Here is a 13,355-nt window from a genome sequence, read left to right on the forward strand (position 1 = left end):
GCATGACCAGTATCCATTCTAACTAATAGCCATGAATACCCCTCTCCTCCATTAATATGTCCACTCCCCTCTTAAAGCCCTCCAAGCTGGCAGCCATCACCACATCCTGGGGCAGGGAGTTCCACAATTTAACTATGCATTGTGTGAAAAAAATATTTCCTTTTATCTGTCTTGAATCTCTCGCTCTCCAGCTTTAGCAGATGACCCTGTGTTCTAGTATTATGGGAGAGGGAGAAAAACTTCTCCCTGTCCACTCTCTCCAAACCATGCATAATTTTATAGACCTCTATCATGTCTCCCCTTATATACCAACATGCTACTATTAACATATTCAACTTGAAAAATTTGAATGTTTATGAACATTCCATGACTTCACAATACCAGGCAACAGGCAGCTATTATATTACAGAACAGAATGTGCACTGTTTTAGCCAGGTAAAGCAGCATTTAGGCTGATGAGCTATTTGAAACTAAAGTGCACAGAAAATTTGCTCACTTAACCATTTGGTGCATCGGTGGCTGCTTATTTTATAACTGGCAGCCTGAATCATCAGTTGGGCTCATAGGAACACACTTTACCCACACTTTATATGCCTCAGCCCTGGGATTCTGGTGTGCTTGTAGCAAAGTGATAGTCTGAGTATTCCTACTGTAAATAAGTTTAGTGTGCCACTGCTCAGTTCCCTGGGGTACTCTGCATAACAGTTGGTGCCTTGATGGAGTACCCAGATGACTGCTTCAGATATAACATAACAAAATGATAGATGAAATATGTGTGTGTGTAAACAGAGAGCTGTTCCCTGTATTTAAGTCAATGGGGAAGCCTTTATGCCCACAGGAGTTCATTAGTGTCCCTGTTGATTGGGATTACTGTCTTGAACATTCCAGAAAGGTAGCCATGTATGTCTGTGGCAGAACAAATAAGCAGGAGTCTTGTGGCACCTTAAAGACTAACAACATTTTTATTTGAGCTTTCTTGGACTAGAGCCCACTTCTTCAGATACAATGAACACATCCATATTATGCTGTCATTTTATGCAGGAGGTATGACACTACCAAGTTCTTGAAGAAACTGCAATCCATCAACTGTCTTTCAGAAAATACCATCAGGCCTCTATATATCCCGCACAAAGATTCCTGACAATGCCACAGCATACCTTAGCACCAAGCTTTGTTACTTTGTCCTCAGCCATAATTACTCCAGATTTGGCGGCAACTTGTAACTTGAGGTTAATTGCACAGCCATGGATACCCACATGGCCCCACAGTATGCAAGCATATTCACAGTTGTCTTAGAGCACTGCTTTCCCAGTCCTACCTACTAGCATCTCTCTTCTACTTATCAGTGACATTTTCATCATCTAGACGCATGGGAAGGAAGCCCTCAAGAGGTTCTACTAGGACGTCAACAATTTTCATCCTGCCGTTCAGCAGTTTCATGATGGACTCTCCCTTTTTAAATTATTTTGTTGACTTCTAGGTCAGTAAAAGAGTGTCCAAGGAGAGTGAAATGTCCCCCTGCTAGTTTCTGAATACTGCCATTTTTAATGTCAGATTTATATCTTTTTATTCTTTTGTGTAGGGACTGACTTGTTTTTTCTGTGTATTATTAGATTTTATGTTACCTCCCTTGTAGGGCTGAACCAGGTCTTGCGGTGTTAAGTATCTTGGGACTCCCTGCGCATTACAGGTGTTACCTAGCTTAGCATTAGTGAATGGTCTCCATATTTTTCTTGGTTAGCCTTTACCGTAATTTTACATAACCACCTTTCACTCTACCTCCTGCATTTCATGGCCTCTAATCCTGCTGCTTGTTTTTCTTCATACCTCCTACATATTATGATTGCATAATGAAGACCCACCCATTGCATTTGAAGAAGGGGGCTCTAGTCCATGACAGTTTATGCTGGAATAATATTCTGTTAGTCTTAAAGCGCCACAAGACTTTTTGTTGAGCACTGATGTGTTAGGATGTGAAGGCTATAAAGCACATTGCAGTCAGATAGGTAACAGGAATTGAGACATTTCTTAACATCTTTTTACTTGATTGTGCAGCCTTAAAGCTATCCTGGCTTTAGATATGATATAGATATAAAGCAGTAGGATATTCTAATATATTTCAAAAGGATGGATCATTAAGGCATAACTTTACAAATTTAATAATGAGGAACAGGCAAGACATTCAAATCATTAATTCTTGGTGAACGTGTTGGGGAACATGGATAGAAGCAAACCCAAATACTTCAGAATATCAAATTCAGATTCATGAGCACTGGGTTATAACCCTGTTTTCTATCCTTTCACAAAGGTTGTGCATTATCTTTGTCTCAGTATCAAGTAATAGCAATGTTGTAGACGCAGTGTCTATGAATTGACAACCAGTTTTGTAATAATTACCTATTAAACAGATTCAGGCAGCATGTAACCTTTTCTGTGCTGTTTGTAGTGGCGTTGAAGCTACTTCCTAATACAGCATTGCATGGATCTTCTGCAACAGACAATATTCCTGAAAACAGAACAGAAAGGCCACTTGTCTTGAGCAATAATAGTAAGTCTTGGATAAAATTGTAATGATCCAGCCCCTACCCTGCTTTTTGTCCATGACTATCTGAGAGGTGATGGGGATCTGTGTGTGAGGGGGCTCACATCCACTGGCCCCCTTCCCTCCTATTGTATGGGGTAGATACCTGCCACCACTCAAATTAATCTGCCCTTCCCTTGCTGTCAGCGGTTTGAGGTACTGACAGAGGCAACCTACGTGCAGATGGTAGCTGCTACACACTCCGCTCTCCCCTGCCTGTTAACTCTCTAGCCTAGTCAGGTGTGTTGGGGGGAAAAAGGCCAGGTGCTTGGATAAAAACCTTTTGGTCACAGTTTGACATCTTTAAAGAAGAAAAAGAGATCTTTATGCATTAACATACATCACTATTTTCTAGGAGAATAAAGGAAGATGAAAATAGTATTAGAACATTAGCAGAAGTGTTACAGAAACTAATAAAAAGAAACAAAACCCTGAGGTTAATTAGGTTGCACAAGGCACTGGTTTTACCTTTACATTCTTTGCCAAGGATTCAGCAAAGCTGAAATACTGAAACAGAAACTTCACTCCATTTCTCCCCATTCCTGGTTCTTGGTTATGTATCTTTTGCACAGTGTGTTAAGCCTTTTAACTCTCTCTCCCAGCTGAGAGTTCCTCTTAGACCTATCCTAAAATGGGGGTTGAGTCCCCATGCTTCCTGCCATTCCATCCACTTAATCATAACCAGGTGTGTATCATCATTCTTTAAGGCCCTAACACAGGACATCAAAAACTCTTAAGATGCCTCTTCTTGCAGACAGGCAAATGGTTGTCACCATCATGACCAAGAGTGTTCTCTCATTTCAGCTAAGAGTAAGGTGTCTGCCATAGTTCGCTTCTTCCATCAAAATGGGACTAAATTTGAACCAGCTGCTCTAAGGATCTTTCAGGCCATTGTAATCCCCCATCTATTGTATGGAATCCATGTGTGGATTCAGGCTTTTAATGAGGAGGTTGAATGGTTTAATTCAGTTTTCTTACGCCATATACGTGGTATCCCTAATTCAGTTGGATACCTTACATTATGTGCCGAGTTGGGACTCCATCTCTTGGAATCTAGAGCAAGTGTTTTGGCCATTAGATTTTGGTTTTATCTTCATTTTTGAACTCCACCCAATAGCCTTATAGCCAGTCTACTTGCTGACCCTTATGCCTCCAAATGGTTGCATGCAATATCACAAAAAATTCACTCTCTAGGTATCGATTTGGAGGCTATGGCCAACTCTGGTGAAGCCTACATTTTTCGGGTGATCCAAAGGAGGATCTGGGATGTGGAACAACAAATAATAATTGCTGGAGCGAACAAGATATGCTCACCATGTTTCTTTGGCCTCACCTACTCACAGAAGACCATGGCTCAGTATTTCTCAAATTTAGTTCTCCCCCAACATGGTAGAGCCTTTATGTTGGCTAGGCTGAATACATTTCCATAAGCTATGGTTAGTGGCAGATATAAGAAAATACGCAAGAAAAGGCTTTGTAGCTGCCATCTTAAAGAGCCAGATCCAGTCCATCATATCCTTTTGTGCTGTCCACTTTATATTCAACAGCGTTCCAAATTAATTAATCCTCATTTACAAGACCAAGAAAACTCAGTACACATGAGAACTAAATTTTTATTAATGGGTAGAATTCCAGAAGTCACTGAGCAAGTGGCCGAGTTTCTTGCTATTGTTATAAAGATAAGAGAGAGAGCGAGAATGGTAGTATAGGATAAGAACTGTGGCTATGTTTCAGTGTGTTTGACATTAAAGGGTCTGGATGGTATCACTTGTGATATGAGAAGAAGAGACTTAGCAATTTTATTTATGCATTGATTTTAGCTGATGAACAGTTTATGACAGAATATGATTTTTTTATGATGCTTGTACTAATGTATGCCATAATGTTGTTATTATGCCAATAAAGGTGTATGTATGTATGTATGTATGTACGTACGTACATACGTACGTACGTACATATGTCACCATCTTGCCTATTTGCCTCCATAAAAAGGGATCTATCTCCTCTTTGCCTGATACCCAAGGACTGTACTGCTTGGATTCCAGGCTACTGGGTGACTTATTTGGGACCAGGACATCCTGCATTTCTTCATCATAACAACAATCAGTGCCAGACTAATTGAAAATTACATTAACAATTTATCATCTCATTGTCTGTCTCCCACCCCCCACAGCACCTCTTGGTTTACTTCAAGGCAAGGCTGATAAGGAAAAGAATCTGAGCCAGAGATAATATGTGTGCAGGGAACTTGCGCAAGCAAAGGCGGGACAGAAACAAGTATATTTCCCACATCCTTCTGGTTACCTCTTATGAACTATTCACGTTCAACCTTTGTCAATTCTACAATGGAGTAAAAAGGTTTTCAAACATAATAGCACTGCATACTACATTAAGAGTGACCATGCTGCAAAAGAAAAAAAGCTTATTCAGAAACTCAGGATGAATTCCAGCATACACAGGGACTTTTTCAGAAATTGTGCATAGTAAGGATGCAATCCCATAGTAAGGATGCATACTTCTAAGACCAATGCTTTCTCTTTCCTCTGCTTCTATTACTATTCTTCTCCATATTTCTTATATATGTTCTAAGCAGATAGTTGGGTTAGGGTGAGGAGGTTAGAGAACTCTTGGGGAGAGAATTCCTTTCTAATTGCTGTGTTGCCCTAAATGTCTTTGTGAGCTAAATATGTCTTTTAAAACTGTCAGTAAAACAAAAGAAGAAACTTTATCCTTGTGAGGAAGTAAATATGTTGTGAGTGGATCCCCACAACAATATTTAGATCACTCCAAAAAATATCAGAAAGCAACAGCTAGTAGTTGGAAATCCCCAACGGACAAACCAAAATACTGCTTTCCTGGACTATCTAGAGGTTGAATACCTGCAATGCAAGCAGTCATGAAGCAGGCCACAGTCCCAGCGATCATGGCTCTAATGGCACCTCCTGCAATGTCTCTTTTCCTGGAGGGAGCCATGGATGCTGAAGGAAACATTGGAAGAAAAGTATGACAACAGCAGAGAACGTATTGGGAACCAACCCCCACCCCATATTGCAAACCAAGTCCATTATTTATTTGAAAACATTTGACTGCCTTTCCATATATTCATGCAATTTAACACTAAACAAGAAAACACAGCAATGCATCAAATTCTCTAAACCACAATTAAAAAATACAAACTATAATGCAAACAGAAACTAGCAGAGTGGGAGCAGGTCCCATGAGGATATGAACCCAGGATCGAGCCTGGTGGCTGTTCCAGGGGCTGGTGGTGAAGCCTCCCTTGCAGGGTCTGACAGGTTGGCCTTTGGCTGAAACATTGTCAGCCAGCATGGTGTAGTGGTTAAGGGCGGTGCTTTGGTGCAGTGGACTCTAATCTAGAGAACCGGGTTTGATTCCCCACCCCACCAAATGAGCGGCAGAGGCTAATTTGGTGAACCGGTTTGGTTTCCCCACTCCAACACATGAAGCCAGCTGGGTGACCTTGGGCTAGACACAGCACTCTTAGTGCTCTCTCAGCCCCCCCTCCACCTCACAGTGTCTGTTGTGGGGAGGGGAAGGGAAGGTGATTGTAAACCCGGTTAGTTCTTCCTTAAGTGGTAGAGAAAGTTGGCATATAAAAACCAAGTCTTCTTCTTCTCTGCCATACCAGGCCCACCTTGATATCTCTGGCCCTCCTCAGCCACTGGTCATGGCTCCTTGGGCTCTTCCCTTGAGAACTCAGTCAGAGTCACTGAGTTGGTCAGAGAGGGTCATGACAACGGTATTTTTAGTGGGAAAATGGGCTGTTCATGGTTTGTGCAGGAATGGAGGACAATGTCATGTGGAAACAAAAAAAGAAGTGCACTACTAGAGTTGCTGAAACAGAGAAAAACCTCTGTGTGGAATTAGCCACTGTTGTGCTGCACTTTGAATGATGTCCTTTCCAACTCCAAATTTGTGGAAAGGGTGGGGGATCATCCCAATCACTGGTATGGGGTGAAACTGCTCATTATGATGAGGGAATTTGCAAATCCAATTGCCCAGCCCAATATAAATCTCTAAATGACAAAAAATGTACTGTACTTACTTAGACCTCCAATTACCATTCCCAGGGAGCCAAAGTTTGCAAATCCACAGAGGGCGTAGGTGGCAATGGTTTCAGATCGGATCTAAAAATCAAACAAATTAGAAAAAAACTTATTTAAATTCCTTAATTTTGTAAAGCTTCATAACCTGTTAACATTGGATTTTACTTGCTTCTTGCAAATACAGAGCAAATGTGCAATAACAACTCATATAGCGATAAAACACAGGAGAGCTAGCAAAAGTAGATTGTTGCAACAAAAACATCCAAGAGTATGGTAGCTCCTTATGAACTGACCTACCGTATGTATCCTGGCATAAGCTTTCAGAGACCAAAGCCCATTTCAGGACTGCTGAGACAGATTCCAGGGGATCTGGTTCCCTTGGAGGCTATGTGATTGGTTTTCAGATGGTGTTTGGGTTGGATCTGAGTGAGGACACCCTAAAAGGAATCTTTGTCTGGACACCATGATGTCTCTTTATGGTTCTGCCCATGTTGTTAGATGTGTGGTAGTTTATTTTTCTGTGGTGCTTTGGTGTTTGGCATGCCTGCATTTATTAGCTGATGTTTGTAAGACTCCAAGATGAAGAGATATTTCAGGTATGACAGAAGTCCTAAGTGGGAAACATTTCTAGGTAGGCATCAGCATGAAGCACATTTATAGATGTAAATAAACAGATGTAAATTTATATCTGTGGACTTCATAATCCTTGTGGGACCCCACTGCTTACTTCTCTCCATTGCCAGAACTGTCTATTTATTCCTACTTTCTGCTTCCTTTCATTTAACCTATTTTAATTCTTTTAAGGTCCTGTTCCCTTATCAACTAAGCTTACTCAGGGGTCTTTGGTAAGGTACCTTGTCCAAAGCCTTTTGAATGTGCAAGTATATAATGTCTGCTAGGTCTCTGTAATCTACATATTGGTTCATTTTTTCCAAAGAACTCTGAAAGGTTGATGAAGCAGTATCTGTAGGCTCCATTCCATATTGTTTAGCCAGACACTTGGCCAAACAAGTAAAATATTTGGCCATTTTATAAAATGCCCAAAGAAAGCAGACCAGCACTATATATAATGATACAGCATTGCTTTCCCCATTAACAATCTTTTGTAGCTGATTTGGCTGTGGATTTTGCATTGCCAGTAGCAAAAGCAGCCTTCTTCAAGGTAAGCCTGGTACTGAAAGAGATCATTTTAGTTCAAGGAGAGAGACAGCAGTACGAGCATGTCCACTTATCCCTACCTACTGTTCCCTGCTTGCCATATAATCATTTTAGTGCTTCAGTTGATTAGATGCTCATTTGTGCCCCCTCATGTTGTTTAGGAGCAATTTGTAGATATTTCTTGTAGATATTTCTGTGCATACACAGAAGAATGCATTTCAAGGCCTTGTTTGGGCTCCTTTTTCCTGGAAATGTTTGAAAGGCAGGGACACCTTATTGTTGCAGGTTGTGGGGGAGGAACCGTAGCAGTGTACTGTGCTGTCGACAGAAATGCTTGTACCTGGTTTTGTTGGAGGATTCTGAGGGCAAGCAAATTAAAACCAAACATTCCAAGCTCTTGTGTCACTGTGCCATTATATTCCTCCTGAAAACTAGTTATGGATTTAGGGAACTGTAGAGTAATACTGGGAACCACAGTGAGGAAGCACAAGAAGATACTGGCTCAAGCATAGGGAAAGGTTTTTCCTAGGCCATCTTCACTTCAGTCTGGTTTCCACGGTTTGAGGAATCTGATTTGAGGAAGTTCATGGAAGTATTTTGGAATGCCAAGAAATGGGTTGAAGAGATCCAAATCGATATTTTTCATCCCAGGTGCTCCATCACTGACACAGTTTGTGGTGAAGCAATAAGATAGATTGCCTTGAACAAGATGCAGCACAGATCACTGCAGCCTACTTCCTGATTTTCTCAGAAGGTCATGTGAAGCAGCCCTCAGCTCAGGTTCAGTCTAAAATTGTTCATTCAGTTAAATCTGTGATAAAATATGGTATTTTAACCAGGGGACCTTAGATTCCGGTCCTACAAACATTGTGAATTGCCCTAGGAAAAAGTGGTGTCCTCCAGCTGTCCTCCGTTCCATATAAGGGTTAAGAGGTGACCTGTAAATCTACCTTCTGAGACATAAGACTTCCTCAAGCTCCCTGCTTAGTTAAGCACTGCCTCCACTGCTCGCAGTGCACTCAGGTCTTCCCACTCACCTTTACAGTCCCTGGAGCACTTGCCTTTCACTTTGCTGCAAGGAGGATGCATGTCATTTTGTCCCACATGCAGCAGAATGAAATGGGAATAAGATGGAATATTTGCAAAGTGATAGAATGGACAGGGCGGGCTACATCTGGGGGATACTATTTTTGAATGCTCCTCCATAAAAATAAATCTCACTGTAAATGGAAAAAGCACATTCGAGTGTGAATTAAACTTTTTGGTACAGTCCTAGGCAGAGTTACACCCTTCTAAGTTCGTTGACTTCAGTGGTTCACTAAAGCATTCAAAAAATGACATTCCCCACCTTAAATGCAAAATGTTCCTCTTTACTACAAGATTCTTCCATTTCATTCTGTAACATTTTATTTTATTTTATATCACCTTTGTGTCACTGCATTCTAGGTTGTTTACAATTCAAAAAACAAATATAATAATAATTAGAATAGCAAAGCATGATGCTACAGTTCATAGACTATGTCACATCCTGAGAAACAAGACGTTGGGAGCAATTTTTGACCAGAAAAATGCCCCCTGAGGAAAGGACAAGGCTCATCTGCCAAAATGATCAAATGGCTAGAGCAACTGCCCTATGAGAAGCGGTTAAAATGCTTAGGGCTGTTTAGCTTAGAAAAAAGGTGGCTAAGGGAGACCTGATAGAGGTATATAAAATTATGCATGGTATGGAGAGAGTGGACAGGGAACTTTTCTCCCTCTCTCATAATACTAGAACTCTGGGTCATCTGCTGAATCTGGAGGCTGAGAGATTCAAAACAGTCAAAAGGAAGTATTTCTTCACATAATGCATAGTTAAATTGTGGAACTCCCTGCCTCAGGACATGATGATGGCTGCCAACTTGGAAGACTTTAAGAGGAGAGTGGACATGTTCATGGAGGAGAGGGCTATCCATGGCTACTTTTCAACATGGATACTAGTCATGATGCATACCTATTCTATCCAGTATCAGAGGAGCATGCCTATTATATAAGGTTCTGTGGAACACAGGCAGGATGCTGCTGCAGTTGTTTTGTTTGTGGGCTTCCTAGAGGCACCTGGTTGGCCACTGTGTGAACAGACTGCTGGACTTGATGGGCCTCGATCTGATCCAGCATGGCTTTTCTTATGCTCTTATGTTCTCACGTCTGCCCATCAGGTGGGCCTAGGCCATTGCCTAGGGTGCCAGTCTTTGCCACACTTGGGGGGGTGCCAAGTCAGGCCTCCCTGCACTGGCGACCCATGGCCTGCCACAGCAAGAAGGAAGCAGCCTTTTGTGGTACCACCTAGCAGAGACAGGGTACCTGGTAGAGGCCACCCCTGCTGATGACTCCTTGGCTGCCTCCCCCACACCTCACACTCCACACAGTGTGTCTGAGTGCAAGCAGGTGCAGCAGCTCTGGGCAGTGCAGTTGCCTGCTTATCAGAGAGGAGAGCAGTCTGGAGGCCACCAGTGCCATTGCCAGTGCAGCCAGCCTGCCTGGCTGCCTTCCACCATAGCTTGCCTGATAGTGTGTGCCTGGGAGTGCTGGTGGGCACAGCAGCCCTGGGTGGCCCAGTCACCTGCCCTACAGAGGGGACAGCAGCCTGGAGGCCTCCCATGCCACTGCAGCTGGCCCGCAGGGCTGGTTTCCTCCACCCCCATGGCGTGCCCCTTTGGGAGTGTGCAGCCGAGCATGGCATCTCCTGCCTGCCTACCCACATCCCTGCATGGCGTCCCAGGGCATGCCCGTCCAGTTGTGTTCCCAACCTCCAGGTGGTGGCTGGAGTTCTCCTGAGATTACAACTGACTTGCGAGACCGGCTAGAAAGCAGTCCGTGGAACTTGTAACTGGGCACTCTGTATCAGTGATGTGAACTTACACATCGGGCTTCTGAATTTGAGTGCATCTTTTAGTGCTGAGCCTATCTCGGGCTCCTTACCAAATCACTGGCGACTGAAGAAACCTGTACGTGAAAGGGGTGTTATACCGGCTGCCCTTCTCACCAGTTGCTTTCTTGTATTTAAAGCGCTGTATGTTCTATTAAGAACACATTGTAGTCTGTTGTCACCATTGTGAAATATTATTGTTCAGCAAACATTTTCAAAGATATTGTATTCAATCATATTAAGGCTGCAGCATGCAGCTTTTATTGTTTCAAAACTAATGGGCTCTCTGGTGTGTAATTACATAGTTGTTTGCTTACAATTTGCCTGCCTTTAGCAGTATGCTTTTCCTCTTTGAAATGTTATTTAAAATGTCACAGAGAATGTAACTAGTACAGTTCTTTAATGTTTCTTTTAGCCACAATGCTACGGTTTTTTGCCAGTTTCGGATTTAGCACGAGGTTCTCTTTTTTTCTCTCTTAACCTCCAGGTGGTGGCTGGAGATCTCCAGACAACAAAGATCAGTACACCTGGAGAAAATGGCTGCTTTGGAGGGTGGACTGTATGGGATTATACCCCACTGAAGTCCCTTCCCTCCCCAATAGGGTTGCCAAGTGCCCAGTGGTGGCGGGCAAAATCCTGCCAATCCACCTCGCTGCTTGCTGACCAGCTGAGGGTTGGCGGGCAACACATGCATGCGCGCCCGCATGCTGTCTCCACATCACTTCCAGGTTTACCCAGAAGTGATGCAGACACTCTAGCAACTTCCGCTGAAATGCTAAGAAAACCATAGAGTTTCAGCAGAGAATACTAGAGCATCCGTGTTGCTTCCGGGTAAACCCGGAAGTGATGTGGGTGCGCCGTGCGGGCCACGCACGCATCACGCCAGTGCGCACACGCATCGCCCCCCCAGCCATGCCCCAAAAAAACTCCTGCCGGTGGAGCAAAGGCAACCCTACTCCCCAAACCCTGCCCTCCTCAGGCTCCACCCCACAAATCTCCAGATATTTCCCATCCCAGAGCTGGCAACCCTACCATCCAAGTTCAGTGTAGGTGCTCACCGTGCACCTGGGTTCTTGTAGTCCTGGCTTGGATGCAGCAGCTTATGGCATCCTTTGGTCCCTGCCATGGTGAGGGTGGGGCACCCAGCCAGGCTGGCCTAGGGTGCAAAAAACTCTTGGGGTGGCCCTGGGAAAGGATTGAGCATCTTCCCCCCACCAAGATTTTCTGATACAAAGTCTAGATTGGCCTTTAGCTTCACTCCCAAATATCCCTTTCCTTCTTGTATTAGAAAGACTGTATGATTTGAGTAGCCATGCCTTAGTCTTCCTAGGTTGTTTTTGTGAAGTTATCAGCTGAGAAATATGTCCCCTGCACTGTTCAAGTTTGTTTTAGATGGGTAGACAAACTAAGGTCTAAGGCAATTTTCTTCCTTATAAAATGGCTTCTGAATGGCCGGGCAGCAAAAAGAATATTTATTATCTTCCTTTGTCTGGGTTTCCTCCCTATCCTGCTCCCTTGTTGCTAAGAGAGATACTATGCTGTATAGCTCAGATTGTATACTGTGAGTTAAAAGGGTATTTAAAAAAAATTAACTTTAATAACTGGCTCCACTGCTATAATAATACAGTTCCAGCAAAAGTGACTTCTAATTTACAGATTACTTTTATCTGGTGTGTATGACTCTCCTGGGCCATGTCCGCACTGCACGTTTGCAGCTCCAAATTCTGCGGGCTTTCCCTGCATGTTCCCACTTCAACTCACCCGAAGGATTCCGAGGACGTCTCCAGAGCGCAATTTCGCCACGTTAAGCGCATCCGCTTATACGGCAAATTAAAAGAATAAAGCGTCCTCCACACCCGGTGCCTTTAAGTGGGAACATGCAATGCGTGTTCCATCCTCTTCCTGCTGCCAGCCCACTTCCTGCTGCCAGCCAACCCCCGCACTCCCCCCGCCTCCCTTACTAATGCAGGACCAATCGCCGTCCTTGCTTGGAGCGCCGACTGGGCATGCGTGGGAACGTGCCGGTCTGGGCTTTTCAAATGCAGCGGAGAAAGGCGGCGCGGTGGGAACAGAAATTTAAACTTGTCTTGGATGCTTTCGTACTGGACGCGTGTAAATTGCGAGGTAAGTTGCTGGTACGTTCACGGGCCTGGAATTGCTGAGGAAGCTGATTCTAATACAGCAAAACAAACAAACAAACAAACAAATAACAGTATACTACTCACACTCATATATTGCTTCTTGCCATTAATGTACATTTCTCCTCCGTCTTTCCTGTGCTGGATAAATTCTGCAAGGCGTTCATAAGCCACAAATTCATTGAAGAAGGTCTTGTAACCTATGAGTCCACCAACAATAAAACTATCTTCCCGGTCTACTCCCATCATGAAAGAAAATGGCATGAATACATATGAACAAATGATCTACAGAAAACACAAGAAAAGGGAAGGTGAGACATAAAGCCCGCAAGGTTTGTTGGTCATATATTCACTTATTTGCGGAACAGTTTCTTGAGCTGTCAACGGCAGCCAAGATGTGGCTGGATATATCCTCCATTACCTGAAGCTTTTCAGGCGACCACAAAGGGACACATGATAGAGATTTATGAAATTATAAATTGTGCAGAGAGAATACATATAAAGGG

At 43.3% G+C, this 13,355-nt stretch overlaps 1 protein-coding gene across 1 annotated transcript in view; it reads right to left on the bottom strand.

The window, feature by feature from the left end:
- SLC28A3 (solute carrier family 28 member 3) overlaps positions 1-13,355 on the bottom strand; it is a 60,992-nt gene that overhangs the window by 9,271 nt on the left and 38,366 nt on the right. Inside the window, exons 12-15 of the mRNA XM_056848990.1 lie at positions 12,937-13,134; positions 6,648-6,729; positions 5,461-5,559; positions 2,398-2,506 (exon numbers count right to left, since the gene is read on the bottom strand). Of these exons, the coding sequence (XP_056704968.1) occupies positions 2,398-2,506; positions 5,461-5,559; positions 6,648-6,729; positions 12,937-13,134 (488 nt within the window). The remainder of the gene's footprint in view (positions 1-2,397; positions 2,507-5,460; positions 5,560-6,647; positions 6,730-12,936; positions 13,135-13,355) is intronic.

This window comes from Euleptes europaea, chromosome 4 (assembly GCF_029931775.1).
Source record: "Euleptes europaea isolate rEulEur1 chromosome 4, rEulEur1.hap1, whole genome shotgun sequence".
Taxonomy (NCBI): Eukaryota; Metazoa; Chordata; class Lepidosauria; order Squamata; family Sphaerodactylidae; genus Euleptes; species Euleptes europaea.